This window comes from Lissotriton helveticus, chromosome 2_1, assembly GCF_964261635.1.
Source record: "Lissotriton helveticus chromosome 2_1, aLisHel1.1, whole genome shotgun sequence".
In the NCBI taxonomy this organism is placed as follows: domain Eukaryota; kingdom Metazoa; phylum Chordata; class Amphibia; order Caudata; family Salamandridae; genus Lissotriton; species Lissotriton helveticus.
In genome coordinates, this window is record NC_136059.1 from 997,502,388 (window position 1) to 997,525,939 (window position 23,552).

Genomic DNA, 23,552 nt, shown 5'->3' on the forward strand with positions numbered 1-23,552 from the left:
TATAAGGAGATAAAGTAAAATACCATAAAAATAATAAAAATTATGGCTAACATTTTTGACGTATGTGCATTTGCAGACAAACGGGTAAGATCAAAATGTAATAATCCAAAAACTAAACACTTGACATAGATCCATGTGGCTCAGTTTTTGTACCTTGTTACCAGAGAATGATTTATATGAAATCCCACTGACCAGTGCCTCCACATACCTCGAAAACTCACTGAAGTCTGGCAGTACCTGAACTTTAAAACAAATCGAGGGGGGGCCATCACTGGTTCCACCAAGCTGCACAGCCGTGTCACAGTATGAATCCAATGAATTAAATTAAACCATATTTTTAACTTCCTTTTATCCATATATTTATCCACTTGTTTCTCATCCTTTTTAAACTGTTCATTCAATTCGTTTTATCCATACCATTGCTTTTACAAAGCCGTCAAAAAACTTGAAGGCACAGGTTCATTCCACATGTCGAGATGTTTATTTAAAGAACCCAATGCATTTCGGGGAAAAATCCCTTCGTCAGGGGCATCTAAAAATATAATATAAACACAATTGTTTTTAACCCATCATCATACTCAATATCATAATTATATGCATTTAGAACCAACAACATATGTTTCTTATTACTCTAAAATGCGTGAGAGGATGAACAGTGCATACAACTCTGCATATTCACATGTCAGATTATAATTAATTGCACTTGAAAAATACCCGCTTGAACACTCGTACCTGTATCTGTATTTCAACTATTATTAAGTATGCTGTGCACCCTATTTCCCTTTGTCTGTCTTTCACCTCTATTTTGTAGGGCAATTTTATTCGTTTCAGGATACAACAATAACTCTCATTTCATACGCGCTTACCGTGACATGTGCTTTTGCTCCAAACATGGTTTTAACATTAATGACAGTAATTATATCAATCTGTTGGTCTTTTTTGTTAGATATATTATTAGTATCTAGTTCATGCACGTTTTCAAGGAATCGAGATATCAAGGTTAAAGGAAGTCTGCCAAAATATTCAGTGCCTCATTAGTCCATTAGTACTGCTATGACATTGGTGTATATACACCAATCAAGCCATGGGACAGATACTTAGGGCCTGATTTGCGGAGGAGAACACATATAAAAAGTAAGCATGTCATGTCTTTTTATGTGCGGAGTTCTCTACCCCGACTGCGGAGTTTTCGACAGTCATAAACTTGCTATTAAATCGGAGTTTGTGAATTCCAAAACAAATGTAAACTTACTCAAAAGTCTAAATGTACCTTTGTGAATCAGGTTCAGTGTCTGTAATGACCTGTAGTTAGATGTTCACCATATACTCTTGCAACTGAATTTCAGGAGTAAGCCTGGAGTACTCATGGCTTACTCCTGAAACTCATGGGGCCCGATTCACAAAGGTAAACTGAGACAAAAGTCTAACTTTACGATTTTCGTATTTACAAAAGTAATTTAAGAGTAGTAAAGTTAGAATTTTGTCTCACTTTTGGTCTTAGGTAAACTTAAGACCAAAACTTAAGTTTAACTGAGGCAAAAGTCTAACTTTACTTTCCGCAAATGCCCTTCGTGAATACCGAAAAACGTGAAGTTAGACTTTTGTCTCAGTTTACCTTTGTGAATCGGGCCCAAAAATGGTACAGAGTACTACAAGAGTAAGTCACACTTACTTATACACCAGTCTTTGTGAATATTCAGACTGTTTGTTCTGAGCTATCTGAGGATTTTTTTGTGTCGGGCTCTTTACAAAAGGTTCCAAGCAAATGAGTCTCTTTGAATAAAGGACTCAAAACAATAAGAGATACAAATAGAAACTACGCAACAGACAAATATGATAGTTGTATGTGTTGTATTACTTTTGAAACATTGATGTCACATTTGTCAAATACACCTATTATTTAAAATTATATGTATTTTCTTTCAGATTCGTAAAAGAATTACTCGACAAAAAGGTAATTATTCCTACGGTGTAAGCAATAATTAACTAATACAATACTGATATTTCTTTGCGTTGGTGCTCTGTAAAAGTCTTTCAACTTATGCAGGCAAGTTGCCTTCCTCAGCTCTAAGAAAGAGACAATTTCCCCAGTTGAATCCCTCAGCTTTGTAACATTATTACTCCTATTTGTTTCCTTTAAAACATATAGGGCTCCACCCATATCTTTCCCTACAATCTCAAAAAGTGCCACGAAACACATGGCCTTTTCAGTTTCAATCTCTGTTCATTCAAACACCTGTGGTGGATGGTATTGTGAATAATTGCCATGGTTTGGCTCAAAGCCTCACATAGTTTACAATTGGGAACCAGGTAAGTTTTAGAATAGCGAGCAGCAGCCCGTCATTAACAGTATAAAAGGCTACTGAGAGATCAAGAGGATGAGGACTGCACCTCCGCCCGATCGAGCGCCTGCCTGATCGTCTCAGTAGCCTTGATCAGTGCTGTGCTGTACGGAAGCCAAATTGAGTAGAATCCAGGAGATTGCTAGCTTGAATGTGCTCTTCAAGTTGGTTGTTCAAGATTTTTCCTACTAACTTCTCAGGTAGAGGTAGGCAGGAGATGGGGCAGTAGCTGTTTGCATTCCTGGGATCCAAAGAGGCTTTCTTCCAGAAGATAACAAGCCAGACTTACACATTAGATGAAAAATGCTTGTTAGCTTAGAGGCAATAATCTCTGCTACTAGCTTAGCAACCCTCAAAGGGCAGGGATCTGTGGGGATCCCAAAGTCGTGGATCTGAGTAATCTGGTGATTTCCTCTAGAGATGGTATAGCGAACTCCCTTAGAGCCTTGTTACGAGTTTGCCGGTCTTCAGCTGGAAACACCACCACCACGGTCCCAGGAAGAATGCCAAGCCCATGGTGCACATGCCCGCAAGATTACGAGTTTAATTCAGGGCAGGCAAGCGGTGCTGTGGCAGTCTCACCGCGACAGTATGTTAAGCTCATAGGAGAGCCTAACAAGCATACCGCTGCAGTGAGAGAGCCTGCAGCATGTTCCTACACGACATAGTGCATGCCACACCGTGCAGGAACAAGCGGGGCACAACATGTGCCCCCCGCACTCACCCTCATGGCCAGTTAGTAATATGCTTGGCGGTGCCAGCATCGGCAACACCAGCTTATTCAGGCCCTTTGAAGACCGCCGCCACAGTGGGATCCTTGAACCCGGCGGAGGCTGTGGTCTTGTGGCGGTCACACCACCACACTTGTGATAGGACAGACACGTGGTTGTGGTCGGACCGCCAAGACGAGTACAGCAGTCCCAGGACAGCCGTATGCATAATATGGCCCTGAGAGTTTTCTGGTCATCTAATGAGGTGGTAAAAGACCTGTCGCTGAAGGTAGGAGGGGCTGAAGAAGTGAGCCTCTTTTACAACGCTTCAACTTTTTGAGGGAAAAAGTTGGCCAAGGTGTTGATGAAGGATTGACTAGCGTCAGTGAGTGACTTTTTAGTGTCCGTTATCAACTTGATGACCTTGGGAACAATGCTTTAGTAGCGTTTTAGCTTATTCTATCTTTCTAGTAAAGTAGGAAGTTTTTCCTTTACAATTAAAATCATGTACGTTGCTAAACAGATCTTATATTTAGCCTTTTCTTCATCATTATAGTCACTTTTCCATCTCTTCCCCTATCTTCTACAGCTTTGTTTGTGAGCCCTAAGGTTAGCAGTTAACTAAGGGGCCGAATTGTTGTTTTATATTAACCTAACCATTTTAACCTCTTCCAGGGAGCTGGCGGCAGTATCTAATCATAGTGTATATTGAAAGACAGCTGTGTCTAGATTGTCAGAAAGTACGAGTAGCGAGTCATTTAGTGTTTTACAGAGAAGATCTGGTTGAATTTTGTGCCAAGCACAAGAGGAGAAAATGTTTGGATGCGCTTTGGCACTGGGACTGGGCTGATATGAATATATGTCAAATATGACTGCACTGTGATCTATCCAGACTAATGGAAGAATTCTTACGTTTCCTAGTGAGGTGCTCTTAGTAAAAATAGCGTCTTGTGTATGTCCTTCCTGGTGTGTGGAACTGGTTCCAATTTGTGAGACCTAGGCCTGACAGAGTCTGAAGAATTGCTTCTGTGTCCATGTCTAGGTGTGCCTCTAGGTGAAAATTGAAGTCACCAAAGAACATGTAGTCAGTTAATAAGATATTTGCCTCAAGGAAACATCGGATACCCTGGGACAACACTTGTCTGTGAACCATGTGGTCGATATATGACCCTACCTTTAAAAGACCGAGTTTTTGTTACTTCTCTGCCGAAGGACACCGCCTCACAATGAGGTGAAGGGGCAGGGTTGCAGGAGACTGCTAAATCTGCTCTGTGTACAATCGCTATAAGGCCCCTCACGCTTGAGCTGCCTATTTTGTTTATAGATGGGAAATCCATCGGGTAAGGCTGTCATCAAGTCAGGATTAGAAGAGGTATCGGCCCCAGTTTCTGTGAGGAAAGTCAAGGCGTGTTTATAGGTGCCCATAAACCGAAGAAACTCTGATCTGTGCTTTAGCATTGATTAAAACACAGGGCAGTTTGTTTTGGGGCTTATGGGCCTCAGTCTGGTGGCTGAGAGGGTTTATGGGCATTGCAGAGGCTTGGTTGGTTGGCTCTGTCGTAGACTTGGTCACAGCTGGGGCTACTTATATACCACAGCTCTGGCAGATGTGAATAGCATGGGCACTGATAGAAAGGCCATCTAATTTAGGGCAGCCTTTACTCTTACCTGTACTGTGTGTGGGATAGTGGTCGTAAATCTGCACCACAACAGTCAAGGAGACTGGCACTAGGCGCGGTCCAGGTGCGGACAGGGACAGATGAGCTTGCCTTAGGCACGCCAGCAACGCAGACATGTTATGGAGCCCTTTAAATAACCCGCCATACAAGAGGGTCCTGGCAGGGGTGTGGCCTGAGCGCTCTGCAGCGTGTCAAGCAGATAAGCGAGTGGGCAAAGGAAAGCAAAACCAGATCTAGCAACCCCCAAATTCAATCGCAGGCTCCCCTGCGTAGTGAAAAGCATTGTAACTAAAGTCAAGTTAAAAGTAATGTGGGAAATAAGAAAACATAAAATAATTTAAACAAAGGAAATCCCCCATGAAATATGGCACCCACACGAGGATGGGAGCCAGGCACCTCACAAAATATGGCAGCCAAGCTGCCTGCAAGGAATAAACTGTGGATTCTTCTCCAAAGCTGCAGAACTCTACTACTGCTCTGCACGCCGGTCACCATGGGAATCATTCTGACTGGAGAGGCCAGTCCCTTGCTACATTTACTACACCTGCTGATCGGCCTTGGAAACATTATGTGTGGAGAAGCCAGTCCCTTGCCACACCCTACTACAGACATCTGTCACCCTGGGAATTGATCTGACTGAAGAGGCCAATGGTTTACCAGGACTAATTATGCACAACCGTTGTCTTGCACAGAGGTCTAGTAAATTAGAGCTCTTTCAAGGGCAATGGCTGTGTGTATTAGGATGTGCTGATGGACTGGTCTCTCTGCTGACAGCTCGTAGCAGAGCATTGACTTTGCATATTAGGATGTGGTGAGAGATTGGTCTGTCCAGTTAGACCCCTGTGGTGGGTGACGACTGTGTGTAGTAGAGTGTGTTGGGGGACTGGCCTCTCTGCTGAGACACATTTTTCAATTATTTTAAAATTATCTAGTTGTGAGAGGTTGCAAACCACCTCCGTCTCCAAGGAGGCAGTTTTTTTTAAATTAGAACATTCTACACTGACGGGTTGCAATTTTCTTGAAGGTTTTTAGCCTACTATATGGGACTATACCCGTCAATAATGGCCGGTTTCCTTGTCATAGGCGTTTATCCTTGGCTCAGGCCTATAACACTAGAATGGGTTAACAGGCTACAGTATACATTTTCTATTAAAATGGTAATGTAAACCCAATACAACATTTTTATAAATGTAACAAATCTATGGTTACAAATATTTTAAAATATATTTCCACTTGTAATAAAAGTTGCCTATTATTGATAAAAATTGACTGCTATACCAGACTATTATTTATTTATTTATTTATTTGCTGGTTTGTATAGCGCTAGGAATAGACTCCCGAAGGAGTATCTCCGCGCTTATGACAGCTGCAACCATGAACTATGTAGTGATAGAGATGTTACATTTTATTTGCAATTGATAAATGATCAGGATCCGGAGAGAGGAAGATTAACTACGATAAACTAAACAGAAAAGTTTTCAGGTCCTTTCTAAAGCGGAGATGGTTGTGGCATTGTCTCAAAGAGAGTGGGAGCGCATTCCAGATATTAGGACCCACCACAGACAAAGCCCTGCCACCTAATCTGGTTTTGCTGATTTTAGGTACATTCAGTAGCAACTGTTCGCTGGACCTAAGAGTACGGGCAGGAACATATGGGACAAATTTTCTTGCCAAGTATTCTGGACCTAATTCATGAAGACCCTTATGAATGACACAGCAGGTCTTAAACTTTACTCGAAGACGTATAGGCAGCCAATGAAGTTTGTGTAATAAGGGTTTCGATGGAGATCTGGGGGGTGCATTAAGCACCAACCTGGCTGCTGTATTCTGCACTACCTGCAGACGATCTAATACCTCTTCATTTGCACCTGCCAAGAGCCCATTGCAATAATCAAGACGGCTGATCACTAGAGCCTGAACTAAAGTTCTCCTGTGGGAGTCAGGAAGGAATGGAAAAATCCTACGGAGGAGACATATCACGTGGAAACAAGATCCCATAGTGATATTGACATGCTGTTTCATGGTCAACTCCGGTTCCAGTCGTACCCCCAGGTTCTTGATTATTGATTTAGGTTCAGGGACTGGGCCTAAGTCTAGTGGCCACCAATCAGGGGACCATTGGACCCTGGCTTTGCCGAAAAGCATCACCTCGGTCTTTCCAACATTACATTGAAGAAAGTTGGAAGACATCCATCTCGCTATTGCCTTCATCCCATCGGAGAAAGATTGTATAATCTCGGGTGTTACTTGTTTAAAAGGGAAGAGAAGCTGTGTATCGTCAGCGTAGGACACTGGACAGAAGCCAAATGTTCTGGTTATTTCTGCCAAGGGAGCCACATAGGTGTTAAACAGGGTCGGGCTCAAACACGATCCCTGCGGGACCCCCTTGGTAATCTTAACCTCTTCCGACCTAAACTCACCCATGGTGACACATTGGGTGCGGTTGGAGAGGAAGCTTTTAATCCAGTCCAGTGCCCTACCGCCGATTCCACTCACAGACAGTCGTTCGATCAAGATGTTGTGTGAAATGGTATCGAACGCTGCCGATAAGTCCAGCAGCACCAGGACGACGGAATAACCATCGTCCTGGTACATGCGTAGATCGTCTGTTATCGACAGCAAGGCCGTTTCGGTGCTATATTTTGGCCTGAAATCTGACTGTGATGGATCAAGGCTGCCTGAATGTTCAAGGTAGTTAGAAAGATGTTTATTGGTGTGCTTCTCAATGATTTTCCCTACAAATGGTAACAAGGATATCGGCCTAAGATTAGACATGTTGGTCCAGGGAGATGATGTATTTTTCCTAATAGGTCTGACTAGGGTCTTTTTCCATTGCTGAGGAACATTTGCTGTTATAAGAGAGAGATTCACCAATCTCTGGATGTCGGGACCAAGTGTTCTCCCTAAAGGACCCATAAGCCTGGCTGGAAGTAAATCAGCCGGGCTCCCACTTTTGATGTCAAGAAGCAGCTTCTGGACCTCAGGTAAGGATATCTGAGGGAAATCATTAAAGGAGTAGGAATTAGTAGGCACAGATTGTACCATAGTTTGATTATCCAAGCACATCGAGGTTGGAATAAGTGCCTCTATCTTTTCATAAATGGCATCAATTTTGTCAATAAAAAAGTTCGAAATACTATCACAAAGATGTTGTGATGCCATATCTGCACTTTCGCATGCTACAGGTTTTAAAAAGGTATTTACAATCTGGTACAATACTTTAGAATCGTTACCAGCTGCCTCTAACTGCAAAGTAACATGGTTCTTACGAGCAGATCGTATAGCTTTGTGATATATATTAAGAGCCCTTTGGTAGTTGGTTTTATCTTCCTCTATGTGGGACTTTCTCCATATCTTTTCGGTCTTTCTAGTCCTGCGTTTAAGACTCCGCAGTTCTTCCGAAAACCAAACCTCTTGTTTCCTAGCAAGGCACTTTTTAAAGGTTTTTAGCGGAGCAATTTGTTGAACTGCATTGTTTATGGCTAGATCCCATTTGGAAAGAGCGGTATTTATGTCATCTGTAGGCAAAATAAGAGGGGAAAGATATTCCTGTTCAAAATTAGTATAGGTAATTTTATGCCATTGTCTACGTTTGGATGGAATTTGAGCAGGGGGAATGGGACATACATTTTTCTCAGGCATAGAGAACTCAAGCACAAAGTGGTCTGTCCAATGGTATTGTTTAGATGCATAGCATTCGATACCAGAAAAATTGGATAATATCATATCCAAGGTGTGCCCTGCTTGATGTGTAGGTCCCGTATTACATTGTTTTAGTCCTAGTAAGGATAGATCTACCAAGAAGGATTGTACCTCACTATTATTTTCTTCCTCGCTATGAATGTTAAAATCTCCAAGCAACAGAAAATCTTTATCTGAGCGTACATGGGGTGCTAGTGCTTCCACTAACTGTTTAGAAATACCTTTTATGGGGCCTGGGGGGCGATAAACCAGAGCTCCTTTTCTACTGTGTTTATCTGATAAGCCGATCCTAAAGATCAACACTTCAAGATCCGGGTGACACCATTGATCAAGAGCCAAAACCGAGATGTTATCTTTGAATACAATGGCTATTCCCCCACCTACTTTTTTGGGTCGGTCCATTCTAATAATCTTTTAGCCCTCCGGTATACCAAGGGTGATAGCTGGAGTAGAGTGGGGTTTGAGCCATGTCTCCGTTAAAAAACACAGATCGGGTTTATGTGTAGAAATAAGGTCCCAGACTTCAATATAGTGCTTTGCTAGGGATCTTATATTGCATAGTAAGTTCTTTCCACCCTGGACTGTAACCGTAGAAATATTAACAGTATGTTGTTGGGGAGATGTATCTTTTTCTATCTGAAATTGAGTATGGCAAAATCTACACGTAAATGGTCCTTCAGGAGAGAAGTGGTGTAATTGCTTACAGTTGTTTGTTGGGGGAATAAAGCGTAAACACATTAAAGCCCGTGAAGAATAAATCGTCCTAGATACCTTTAAATCCCCGGAAATTACTGCCATGGCCCCTGGTCCCGTCCGTTCGCAGACGGGCTTCTCTCTGGCGCGTCTCAGGCGCTTCGCTGCGCGCGACCGCTGCGCGCTTTCTGTGACGAGGGGGCTAAATACCCCTCTGTGTGCAGCAGCTAGAGCGCTGACCGCTCGGTGTGGGCGGAAGTCACCTGGCTCTGCCTGACCCGCCCTCCGCTCAACGGCACTGGTTGCCGAGTCGGACCGGGGCGGGCAGGACGAGTGATCGAGCCCAGGCTGTGTCAACAGTAAGTTTTCTGTGAAACGTGTGAGCCCCTGATTGTAGCGCAATACACAGAGATATTGCTACAAGCGTTATTAAAATGCGGCGCTATTTAAAAGTCATTCAACAAATACAATTTTTAAAATTGGTATATTACATCAATCGCTCGCAGCATACAGCGTCAGCGGGTCGGGGGACACTGCCACCGTCCTCCCTACCGCAATTCGCCGCCTGCTCCTCGCTGCCTAAATACCCCTCTGTGTGCAGCAGCTAGAGCGCTGACCGCTCGGTGTGGGCGGAAGTCACCTGGCTCTGCCTGACCCGCCCTCCGCTCAACGGCACTGGTTGCCGAGTCGGACCGGGGCGGGCAGGACGAGTGATCGAGCCCAGGCTGTGTCAACAGTAAGTTTTCTGTGAAACGTGTGAGCCCCTGATTGTAGCGCAATACACAGAGATATTGCTACAAGCGTTATTAAAATGCGGCGCTATTTAAGTCATTCAACAAATACAATTTTTAAAATTGGTATATTACATCAATCGCTCGCAGCATACAGCGTCAGCGGGTCGGGGGACACTGCCACCGTCCTCCCTACCGCAATTCGCCGCCTGCTCCTCGCTGCCTAAATACCCCTCTGTGTGCAGCAGCTAGAGCGCTGACCGCTCGGTGTGGGCGGAAGTCACCTGGCTCTGCCTGACCCGCCCTCCGCTCAACGGCACTGGTTGCCGAGTCGGACCGGGGCGGGCAGGACGAGTGATCAAGCCCAGGCTGTGTCAACAGTAAGTTTTCTGTGAAACGTGTGAGCCCCTGATTGTAGCGCAATACACAGAGATATTGCTACAAGCGTTATTAAAATGCGGCGCTATTTAAAAGTCATTCAACAAATAAAATTTTTAAAATTGGTATATTACATCAATCGCTCGCGATTATAATATACTAATGTGCAGACATGACAAACATTTATTTTTTTCTATTTTTAAACCAGCAAAGACGATTCTAGCAAGAATCTTTCTTTTTTTAATTGCATGAACTTATATTTTGGGAGGGTTTTAATTTTTTTCATGAGTACAACATGGTCATTAAAAAAGGTAGGTATCCTTTTAGAGGAGAACCAAACAAAAACCCTTTTTCATTTGTGGTCGTCAAATAATTTGTCTCGTAGAGATACCCTGAGGACTCCCTTCAAAACTGTCAATCTGCACTGGCTGAGGTAGATAACCATGTCCTTATATTTGAGGTTAATATCACACTAGTCAGTAGGGATTCCTCAAGGCACTGGATCTCCAGCCATTAGTGGTTGTAGCAGATGTGGATGGCTGCTCAACATCTTTCTATATCTCCGCTCGAGCAAGGAGCTTTAGATGCATCAATCTCATATAGCACCAGATTCCTGTCATTTCATGGGAATATGTTTTTGATGTGCCACTAGAAAACAGTTTGCAGCGTAAAATGGACACAAGGAATCTAAAGAAACTTTTTTTCTCTCCTGCTGGTAGAGAGAAAAACGTCCATACCAAAGATTCCTTCTTCCTGGAATTTCATTTCTTCTCCCTCCCCCTTCTCACCTAATGCCATTGTTTTCCCCAGGAAACAAAACACAAACCACAAAAAATAGAGGGAAGCCAGGAAAAGGTCTCTCCTTTACAAACTGGTAAGCAGAAATGAAAAGAACAAGCATTGGCATAGCCAATAGGTCTCGCTTTTGGGACCTTGTGCGGGCAGAGGGATGAGAACTCAGTTGAGGACTGAGAGATGGCAAGTGAAGAATGATTAGTGAGGAAAGAGGAGCGGTGGGTGAGAAATATTCAGTGAAGGGCACTTGGCTAAAAACTTATAAGGTCCCAAAGGCGAGACCTATTGGCTCTGCCAATGCTTGTTTTTTAATGAATTATTACAATCTCATCTTTTATTCTATGACATACTCTTACCGTTTCATAACGACCCTATATTTATTTGGCACAGAACGCCTACCAAACCCTTGACAGTCAAGCCCAAAGCCCACTCTATGCCTACAAAAGAGGTCTGAGGAAGTCGGCATTATATTGGGTTTGTTTTGAGCAGTGCTGGACTGACATGAGGGGGGGGTGCTCCAAGCTTGTGAAAAACGTGTGGCCAGCATGAATGCAACAAGCGTGGGTCAGTGAAAAGGTGGCCTCGTTTCTTACAGGACACGAGATGGTTACGTCCCAATATCGGACACAACCTGCCTATGGTGCTTCGATGGAAGGACCACATGAAATGACCGGAAGGGTTGGGACACAAGGCGTACACCGGGGAATAGCTCGCTCTCTACTCAGTTCATACTATTTGCCCAAGCCTTCCGAGTCCCTGGGATACCTTGGTCTCCTACGAGCAACCAGGACAATCACCTACCAACTTTGTCGCCCGGTAGGGTAGCGGTGTCACGATTCGGCTCTCCATGACAGCGTGGACCCCTGACACTGCGATCTCTGCCCCAGGTCTCAGCTCACCGACCCACGAGTCACCGCGGTAGCGTCTCCTTCCTGCCAGCATTGATTTTGTTTGAATGTTCGAGCCGTGCAGGATGCTCCCCCCTGAATGGAGAAGAGTGTCTCACCTGACTGAAACAGGAGCTTGAACGAGTGAAGACTGTTTATTGTCTCAGCTGGAGGGTTTGGTGGCTGAAATGTTTATTGACCTGAACGTGGCGTACTTTATTTCATACATGCGTATGGAAACAATATGTCACATAAAACTGACATGGTGTGCTGCTTCTTGGATACGGAATGCCAGGTTTCTGATGCTCACAATACAATTTTTTTTCTAGTGTTTTCTTGGATATATGATATATGAGTTCTCTTGCTCTTTTTCTGTTCTGTTGTTCTTTATGTTACAAATATGAAAAAAAGCGAACGTATTTATGTCAAATTAACAAGTCAATAACTCTGGCATTTTGGTAGAGAAATATTCTGATAATATTTGGACAACCCTGTGTTTGTTTCTCCACAGCTGACATAGAAAGAAAATCCTGCAATAAAGCAACATCTTGGTTACCAGAATATGAAAGCTGGGAGGGGGTCCCATTGTTGAACAGACTAGAGCTAAGCTGTACCCGCAAAGAAAAGTATTATTAAAAGGATCAGAAGATAACATTTTGTATTGGAAGTGGTTAATTAAACAAATGCGTGCCACTGCCGAAGAAACTAAGAAAACAAGCGCACGGCAGTGGGGGAGTGGGTCTGCCTGAATCCCTTGAGGGAGCGTGCGACCATATGGCGCCGTGTGCTCCCGCAAGGAAATCACCAGACGTGCACGCGTTGCCATTGCAAGCAATGCAACTCGTGCAAATTTTTGCCCTCAAAGATGTGCCGATGGCATTAGGTCTCTCTCCTATGCAGCACATGCGCGCTCCGTAGTCGAGATCTAACAACTACTATTGGAGCATGGTATTTATAATTTGAAGTAGTCCAAGAGGAAAGCGCAGACTAGAGCAGAAGGAGAAGTCTTATATCTACCAAACAACACCGGGGTGATATTTGACACCTTCACCACTTCCTGCAATTTCATCAACAGCACTTGCATTCTGGGACTTGTAGTTTGGCTTCTAGCACACCAAGGTTGGCTCAGACATCAATGCGCTCAGAGTACTGTTGGGTAAAAAGCTTAAAGTGTCACGTTATCATTTGGCAGTTAAAGGGAGACAGTAACTTTAAAGACATGAAGTTGTCAATGCTTCTGAAATCGGAGGCTGAGAGCTGACGTAGGCCCACGTCACCCGAGCGTAGATCGACCAGCAGTCCTCTGGTCTCTTCTGAGTATCAGGACATGTGATTCATTCCTTTTGTAATGGAAATAACAAAACGCCCACAATGGCAAGGACCTGACTCTACGAGCTGCTCCCGCCTGCCCTATACAGCTTCTCAGAGTGGGAGGACAATGACGTCACCTTGTTCATAGCAGAAGTGCCTAACCCCGGGATTTTGAAGAGGCACAGAAATCCCTAACACATTTCTCCCCCTCTTCGACAAAAGGGGCATCATTCACTAAATCAAGGATGAGGGCAGAATGAAATAAAACTCTCCTGTGGGAATCCATTAACCACCTCTGGCAGAGGCGGTCTGTCCTCCATGACAGGAGCATCCTGACCTCGGCAATAGGCAAAGGCATCAAACCGAAAGTGAAAATCAAAAGCGTTTTGTTAACGCTGCCATCACATAGAAACGGAAAAAGCAAAAAAAAAACTCTGATAAATGACCTGACCAGGTCTTAGCGACACTGCCCAATGACAGACCCCTGTCCTCTTGACCATAGTAAAAGGCATTAAACCGAAAGTGAAAGTCAAAAGCGTTTTCTAAACGCTGCCAACTCATAGAAGCGGAAAAGGCACGGACTTGATTAAACAAGTGGATGCACTTGCCAAATCGACATGGCAGTTAACAAACTGCGCAGAGGCACCGGAGTGGCAGGCATGAGACATCTTTTCAGGGCTACTCATGTGGGTGGCACAAATAGTGCTGCAAGCCCACTAGTAGCATTTGATTTACCAGCCCTGGCACACTCAGTGCACTTTACTAGGGACCTACTGGTAAAACAAATATGCCAATCAGGGAGAACCAATCACGATAACAATTTACACAGAGAGCATATGCACTTTAGCACTGATCAGCAGTGGTAAAGTGCTCAGAGTCCTATAGCCAACAAACACAGGTCAGGAAAAAGTAGGGGGAAGAAGCAAAAAGAGTGGGTATAATCCTGCAAAAAAGAGCCATTTCCAACAGTAGCCAATTGACCCTCAGCTCACCTGTCCTCCAACCCTTCAAGGGTTAGGCTGTGCGAGAGTACACTACTTCTGGCAGGGGACCACACTCCTGTCATCCTGTCTCTCTCTTCTGGTTGTAGGGACATTGCTATGATATTCACTCTATCCTTCTCCACTTCGTCCTCTCCTTCTGCCTCATTATCATCCTTCTGCTCTTGTATATATAGCCTGCAATAGCTGGACCTCTTGCCTGACTCTGAGGGCTGTCTGGTAATCCAGATCCATGGAGCCTTTGGTTAGCTTCATCCCCTCTTCTTACACAGCTTCTTAAGCTCTACCACAGGGAAGCCTTCTGCATTGCTGAGATCTCCTTTCCTTCTCGTAAAAAAGCATAGGTACAAAATATGATGCAGGGTCTGTATTTGGAAAAAGGAAAATAAAATATCCACTCAAAAAGGAGGAAAGTTTAAAAATCAAAAATTGATTTTGACGTCAGAATATTAAAAGGGATTTCTTTTCTCACACAGATCATTGAGTGGCACCGTACATACACAAGTACTGGATCTCACTGCTGCCTAAATTAAATCATAATCCTTGTCAGGGTAAACCAAGGACGTCACTAATTAAACTTGTGCTTAACCCTCACCTAGGTTGGCACAAAGCAGTCAGGCTTAATTTAGAGGCAATGTCCAAAGTATGTATGCAGCACTCAAACAGTAATAACGTAAAAACACAATACAAGAAGAATCCCAAACCAATTTAGAAATATAAAGGATGTTTTAATAAATAAAATGATGCCAAAACAACAAAAGCCCAATCAGTAGAACCGGAGTTATGAGTTCCTAGAGTTTTAGGTAAAAATAGTACCAACAGCGGGTATCTGGTCGTGCCAGACCAGGACAAAGTCACATGTTCAGGCCAACCACGATGGAGCGAAGGGTGGGTACAGGACCAGGTTTGTCCTGCTGGAACCTTGACCTTCTTTCCTAGGTGTGGTGGTTGCGCAGTGCTGTGATACATTGCTATGCGTCAGGTCCATTCACGCTGCAATGTGAGGGTCTGCATCACTCTCCATCGAATCCGGTGGTTGCTGAAAAGGAGCTGAACAGTGCTGTGGTGCAAGCCACTGCACTGCTCTGTGCTGTTCTGTGTTAGTTCTGGTGAAAACTTCAGCTAAGCAGAGAGAAGTACACTCTGACTTTAGCCAAGGGTCCAGGGCCTTGCGGACAGCACTTGGGGGTCAGGACTCACTCCCAAAGAGCCAAGCAAAGGGAACCAGGTCAGGTCCAGTTGGGCTTGGTCAGGTGGAAACCGGGATAGGCCTGGGAACGTGTTGTGTCCCCTCAAACAGAAGATTCGGCACCTGACCCTTGGAGTCCCGGCTAGGGTCCTGGGTTCAAGGCAAGCAGATCTGTTCTTCCTTTTTCAAACAGCTGGGCAGTCAACTTTTTCTGAATCTTCTCAGATTTAGGAGTGTTCTCATTTGAGATTCTACGATTGCCACTTTTATACCCAGCTGCAGCCTATGGGTAGGGGCACCCTTTTATCTAACTTTAAAAATGGTCTTGGTCTTTCTTCCATTTACCCTGGGTTTGGCTCCAGGCTGGCAAGTGAAACAACCCTGTTGTGATGAGCTACATCTAGCAGTGACAGGGGACGATTCTTCTGAAGTTAGGGAGGATTGGGGACAGCTCCCAAGCTACCCTTTGCAGTGCAATCAGGACAGGGCCACAGCTCGTCTCCAGTCAAGCCATCTGGTCAGGAAGACTCTCACCTCTCCACACCCAGGCCCATTGTCCACTGTCCAGTCCTAATAAACATATTTATGCCATCAAAAGGCCAAGGGCAGTTGACCACCCACAGAAAGGTCCTGGAACTGTAGGCAGAGAAAGGCCAACTTTCTAAAAATGAAATTGATAAATTAATACATTAAAATATAATTTTACCTTGAAAGAGATTATTTAATTATGATTAGAATCTCTCATGCTGTTCCCAAACTGAATTTACCAAGTATTAAATGTGGGACAAGTAAACATGAAATACACATGTCCTACTTTTTAACTACCATACCCCCTGCCCTATTAGCAGTTAGCGCCTACCTTGTGCATTGTGGGAAATAAAAAGAAAGCTTTAGGCCTGGCAAAAAGTTTATTTTGCCAGGTTGAAATGGCAGTTTAGACTGCCCTACAAGCTGCAATGGTAGTCATGGTTTAGGGAGCTACTTTAGTGATGGCACAATGAGTGCTGTAGGCCCTCCAATAGGATTCACTTTACAGGCGTTGGGTAACTGTAATGCCATATACTAGGAATCAGTAATTTGCCAGTCATATATATGATACTTTTGCCATGTTTACACAGGAAACCACAAGCACTTTACTACTGCACAGGTCTATGGTCACCAAAAATAGGTTCAGCATCAGAAGGCAAAGATCTGGGGTGATCTTTCAGAAAGGGCGCATTTCCAACAGATAGGCAAATGTGTTTTTTAATGAACTTATGCACATTCTCTCCTCTTCAAACTTCACAACTTGAAATGTAGAGCTAACCGATTGTGCATATTCCTCCATTTTATACCTGGAGTAAATTATACGGGAAAGTACTTCAGTTGTGTTCAAAATAGTTTCCCCAGGAAAAATTGTAGAGTGGGCTCACTGTAAAAAAAAGTGCAACAAAGCCCAGGCAGCAAGAAAATATCAAAGGTCATCCAAGTAACTCGTCTTAGGCTGTCTAGGCCATGTACTGAGGATTTGAACCTGTGGTCATGCCTTGACGGGAGGAGGCTCGCGGGTACAGGTTGAGGGGTAACTTGGAGGGGTCCCACAGAAGTGAACAGACAAAGCGTGCACAGGGGAGGGAGTCCAAACACTTGCACTTGTGCAGCTGGATTGTGGCCAGCTGTTCTATAGTCTATGGTGATCAGATAGGGGGCTCTGGTACTCCATGTTTGCTTCTGCGAACTTCATGTGCACTTCTTGTACTTCTGACTGGTCAGCAGCAGAAAAGACCAGTAGAGCTTCAGACAGGAGGAAATGGGGGTTGGACAAGTCAACATCCAGAACACTACAAGCGGGGTCCTTGCAGGTTTGAAATTAATGGATATCTTTACTTTCCTGGAGAGAGGCTCCGGCATATTTTCTCAATCTCTGAAAGTTGAGTAACAGCACACCGCAATTCAGTACCAGGGACTGCATCACAAATGTTCAAAACTACTACCAGTCAGGTTGTCGCAGATTTTCCCCTCTTGAGATAGGAAGCAGGTAAGGCATTTGCTGGATGAGCTATACAGTCCCATTATGAGGGTTTTGCCTGTCGGAATAGCGGATTACACAGTAATACTGCAGGTTTTCCGGTTCCCAGCTGCACAACAAAGAAAGTTACCATGCACCCCAATGTGTAATCCTGTCTGGCCCCAAATTGGGATCGCTCTGGCTTTCAGTAAGACTGCTATAATTTTTAAAATATGTATATTTATAGTTCATGTTGAAGAAAGGCAAGCAATACCACAACATGTTTCACATTTTAAGGTTTTTCCAGGTGATTCATAAAACATTAAATTTAGTAGGGCAGCTTATAAACTTGCCAGAAGGGTGTGTATATCAACCTTTATATTATTACTGTGTTGAGTTATAGGTCTGTTGAAGCACTGCAACATGCTTCACCGATTTAACGAAAGTTGTGGCTCTCTATGCCAATGGCTTTCGGAATTATGTGACTCTGTGCCCATAGGGTTTGCTGTAATAATTTTGGATTTACCACATTTGCCACATAATCCATCACCTGTACATAATTTGAAGAATTCAATTAAAAAACAAAAGCACAGTTTCAAGCACTTACTGTATTCTGGTATCATGTTGTACTAATGAGATGGGGTGTTTGCCCTGACAGTAATGTGTGTTAAAATGAAAAAGCGAAACAATATTGCCACAGAATGTGCTGCATTTACGCTGCACAATTTGTCCATTCTTCTGCATAATTTAGTCAGCCCTGCTGCATAATTTGGTCCTCCGTTGGACCTTCAGTCGTTCACATGCCCTCTCTTATTTTACTGCCCCGAGATTTATTGGTGAATTATTGCCCAAGTTGGAAAGACAGACCTGAAGTAAAAATCTCTTTGAAGAGACTTTATATTCTCTCAGGTGAGGAATTCCAATGCTTTCTTTCCACCCAGTAATTTCCTTTGTAAAGGGTCTCGCTGGTACCGCTCAGAAAGGTAAATAACATACAGAGAGCGTTGAAAACAATTTGATACCTACTTAATAAAAAAGACTGACTAACATGCAAACGATAGAGCTATCAATTATATCCTTAAAACAAATGAAAGGCACAGGGAGCCCTCAAAGCACACAGGTGGCTAATTAATTAATATTAGATGTGATTAATGAGACGCTTTTGATAGTAAATACCGGCATGCGATAGTTCTGTGACAGAACCTGACACTTGCAGGGGCTCGTGGCTGCGTCCTGATGGCGCCTGGGAGTTTACCGCATTTTCTTTTGCGTAGGCCTGACAAATGGGCTATTAATTATCTAATGTTGTCTGAGAAGAGCAGCTTGATAAAGATGTATATTTTTAAATCACTGCATGAAAACCAACGGAGGAGAACCCCACCGGGCCCGCGCTGTCCCAAAACTGGGCTGTGCGCCACTGGGAGGCAGCAGGACAAAGGCCACTCTACCGCCAATGCCTCGTGACATAAAATATGGCCGGGCACCTGGGGCCTTCTCTCACGTAACCACGTCTGCAATATCTGATTAGGAAAAGGAGGAGGGGGACTTTACTAAATTGAGGTTAAGGCATAATCAATATCATATATGGAGTGTCTGGCCTGCTCTGAATAAACACGGGCACTTCATATCATTAAGGAGTCTGTGTATGGCCGAGGAAACATATGGGCAGGCACCACTTAAAAGACCGCCATCTTGATTTCGAGGTGACATTCCAAGAAGAGCCGCTCTAAATGATCCGTATGATCTGTCCGCAGCCACTTAGCCAGATTCTTCTTTAAACCCATATGTGTTGCCGGTCCCGACTCCCAAAAAGCTGAGCCTAATTACCAGCATTTTCACTCTTGTGCATTGAACCGCAATATAAAAGTTGCACTCATGATGATATGGGAGCAGCAGGGTAAGTATTTAGCTAAACCACTACTCAAAAGTGTAAAGATATGACATGCAATAAATAGTTGTGTGACTCCTCCTGGCTATTAAACAAGAGCAGGATAGAAAACTTAAGACTAGATTCGCAAAAGATTTCTACATGTGGGTTAGTTGCTACGATGATTGACAGAGTCCTGATGGACAAAGTCAAGACCCGAGCAATTTCAGTACTAAGATGCTGCCAGGAATTATAACAAGCGCAGCAGAAGAGGGAGGCGCTCGCACCTTGCGAGGGAGGAGGGGGGCTGCGCGATTCACTTGCGGGAGCGATAATTGCTACTTATGGTGGCACTCGCTCCCGCAAGTCAATCGCTTGACGTGCACATGTTGCCATTGAAGGCAATGGAACGCATGTACGTGTTTGGCTGAAAAGCCAAGCGATAACAATAGGTCATTTTTCCTATGCAGCGCATGCGCGCTGCGTAGGCGAGACCTAAAAAGAATGAGTTATTCCTATAAACAAATTGAGACATTGATATCAACCATGTTTTGTGTGACATCACTTCTGCAAGAGGCTCGCAAGAGATTTGCGGGATCGCAAAATGTAAAAACGTGCAAATTTTTTGCAGATAACTCTGTTAAATGTACATTATTTTACTCAAATACAAAACCTCAATGCTTAAATTGATAAAAAGCCAGCCTTTGACACTTATGGCTCGATTACGATGCAATAAGACGGTCGGAGCCATTCTTACCGCATCGTAATCTCCTGTTTGGAACAATTTCTAACTGACCCATTTTGATGGAGTCGGTAGGAAATTATTCCAAACGGGAGTTCCGAATGGCTTACAAGGGTCTCAGAGAGCCCTTCTGCCATTCGGAAGGCCTTCAGCAATACCTCGGCTGGCTCTTTCCGGCTGAGGGATTACGATGGCAGTTTCCCACTGCCTTTCTGTGCCTGCCTTTCCGACACAGAAAGGCATTTGGAAACTGTCTTTGGGGCCCCCAGCAGGGCCCCCATGGGTGCAAGGCCGCCGAATGGGCCTGCCATGGGGTGCACCCCTGCTCTTTGCTATGAGAACATGCATTCCGTTTGGAATGCATGCTCCCTTAGCAAAGTATAGGATTGAGACCGGACAGGGTTTGGTCGCATCCTATAGCTGGGCTGGAACCGACGACAGAAGGTCGTTCAGTTCCATTTCCAGAGCGATGTCGGTCGGACTCTGGTCTGTCCGACATCACAGTTGGGCCCTTAAATACAACTTACAAAAAGTTTAGTGCTCTTGCAAGTCTTGCAAAATTCTAAACAGGAAGTAAAGCCCACTCAATGTTCCAGTGGGGGCCTATATTTTGCTGAAAGACACCTGATAGACACTTGCCTAACCCACAAAACCTCTGTGAAAACAGGAAGCTTTGGAAAAAAATAAATGCACATGAAAAAACACATTTATTATTAGCATTAGATGGGCATACCACTACTGTGCAGTGTTTAAATCCTTTGCGCAAACTGTGTATAGAAACCACATTAGATGGGTAAGCTACTACAACTCACAGTCTACATTCTGTGCAGACTGTGCGTAGAGCCCACTCCCTCCAGACACCCAAGCCCTACTATGTGCCTAGAGCTCGCTCTCTCTGAACACCTAAACCCTGTTAGGTGGGCACACTGTCTGCGCTTTCTGCTCACTTCTTAACAGAGACCCCACTCTCTCCACATAGTCAAGCTTGGTTAACTAATCATGGCCCTACTATGTAGAGTTAGGTATGATAGGAATATTGTATATTAAATTAAAAAAAGAACCTAGATAATCACTGAAAAATACAAAGGTTAAAGTGATGTTATAGTTAGCTCTGGCAATATTATCATACTTTGCATTAAAAAACAAACTTTAGAAATTCACTGAAAAAACCAAAGGATAAAGTGATGTTGTAAGTAGGTCACAATGGTAGTTAAAACATACCATTTAAAAAAAAAAACTGCTGAAATTCACCAGTTATAGTTTACTGACTATAACTTGCGACCCTGACATACGCTGCCCATGACCTCATTTATTACTTCACTCATGACTTGTTCAATGATATCACTGATGACATCTAAAATGGCATCATTGATATCATTACTGATGACAAGAAAGGATTACCACACCTAACTTAATGACATCACTTTAACCTTTATGGTTTTTCAACAAATATATATTACATATTTGTTAGAGGTGGGCAGAACTCTTGGTGTTTCACTCAACCCAGTTCTGCAGAGTTACCTATGTCATATGGTTTCCACTTTTCAGTAAGAACTGTTCGCTTGTTGGACAACAAAAATGTTGGGATGGTGCCAGACTAATTTCATGCACCCCTTCAGGATGTATTGGCCTATAGAACTGCTAGCTCACAGTGCCACCATATTTACCCCGAAAACTAGTAAAGTATCAAATGGTTTGGCAACATCAGAATATGACAACTCTGACTCCCCAGGAACCGTGGTAACATCTAGAACCTTTTTGCTCAGTTACTCGTGCTTATTCAGAAATGTGCATAAGAAGTACACAAAGGGGCGTTTTCAATATTTATTGAACCATTGTGATTCTTGTATAAAATATATGCACTCCATTCATTAATATACAGAAACAGAAAAAAGTGATTAGCAAGATAAGAGTGGTGAAAAGGATGAATAGTTACACCATTGTGCTAAAACAGTATATATATGCTGGCTTATTAGTACTGGGTAAAGTGTACTTCTATATGCTCTACCTAACCTAGTTGTCTAGGGCAGATATTCTGCCAAGAATCCCCTATTGAATGATCTAGCTCCCAATTACCTGAAGGCAAGGTATGTAGGTCCCTGTCTTGGTCATAAGTTGGACATTCCTCCATGCAGAGGGTAAACAGGAACCAGCTGGGCTGAGACTGACACAGCAACAATCTTGTAATGACAGCAGAGTGTTCCTCTAATTTGCGCACAGAAATACGAGATATAACAAAAGTATCCATGCTTCCTTGTCGATGTTCCAGATGAGCTAACATTGTTTATTGTCTCTGTCATAGCAATGTCGCCTCATGGACGAATAACAAACAACAACATTTTCACAATGTCTGTTCAGGCCTTGTATTAAATGTTCAAGGTGATAGTATACTTATGAAATGGAATTGTAAGCAATGTGGTTTCAGAAAAACTAATCCTGCACTGTCAGGAAAGCAAATGTTTGTCAAAAAGTCATAGTGTGGAAAAGAAGGAAACTTAAGAAATATGTACAAGTAAAATGACAGTGTTTCTTCTCGGGCCTAACCTAGCCACGTGACATCAACAAGTCTGTGAGATTCCACAGGGTTTCGCAAGCACTGAAATTGTGGCATGTCACGCAGCTCAAGCTGATTTTTAGCGCCGGGAGCTTGTTCCGCGCTGTAAAATCAGCACGAATGGGGCCAGTTGATGCACTAGAGGGTGCTGCTTCTTTCTGCCACCAAGTTGATTTTCTGCTTGAGCTGCTGCTTTCTCAATGTGAATGGTAGTGAACTGCTGCGACCACATGTGGTGAGAAATCTCACAGGGAGGCATTCTAGCACTCCAAAATTGCACTAGCGGACACAAATTGTAGCTTGCGCTTGTCCACTTAACGTTGGTGAGCCACGCTCAAGGAAAAACTTCTCCACGTGGCGGTTGGTCGAGTTTCGCCAGAACTCATGCGAACCGAGTGAAGGTCGGAGTGGACAAACTCTGCACACTCTGCTGGCTGAGCAGATTTTTTTTGCCCACCCCAATATGTGCATTTGTGTGTGTTTATACATACACACGCACATATAAAACAATGCCCTTTCAGGCTTTGAGTGCTGCATAAATTATGCAAAAAAGAGAAGGGAATGCTGAGTAGTTCCCAAGATTTAGGTGGAAAGCAGCTGCCTTATATGGAACACTCTACATTGCCATCAACACTGCAAATCTGCTTACTTTAAATGTCTGGTTTTCTAGTACAGTTTTTAAGCATAAGATTATCACAGTGCTATCTACACAGAGCTAGAACGTTACATCAATAGATTTCTCAGCATCCATCTGCACAGGAAGTGACATCACTGGATTGCCTAGATTTCAGCTGCACAGGAAGTAGTATCACTCCTCCCCCCACCCAGGACCTACTTAATGGTGGCTGCCCATCTGTGCACGTCTGCGTATCGACCGTGCCCAGCACCAGGAACCTGGGTCCTTCCCCCTTCCACCACTAGCCTGCTGCGATCCTTCATGCCCACCCCATACAAGCTACTGCCTCGTGACACCACACAACACAA

At 43.8% G+C, this 23,552-nt stretch overlaps 1 protein-coding gene across 2 annotated transcripts in view; it reads left to right on the forward strand.

Annotated features, from left to right (window-relative positions):
* The window catches only part of GDA (guanine deaminase), a 408,106-nt gene that overhangs the window by 171,415 nt on the left and 213,139 nt on the right, over positions 1-23,552 (forward strand). For both annotated transcript variants that reach the window (XM_078675759.1, XM_078675760.1), the window contains one exon: positions 1,927-1,954. In XM_078675759.1, the coding sequence (XP_078531885.1) occupies positions 1,927-1,954 (28 nt within the window). The remainder of the gene's footprint in view (positions 1-1,926; positions 1,955-23,552) is intronic.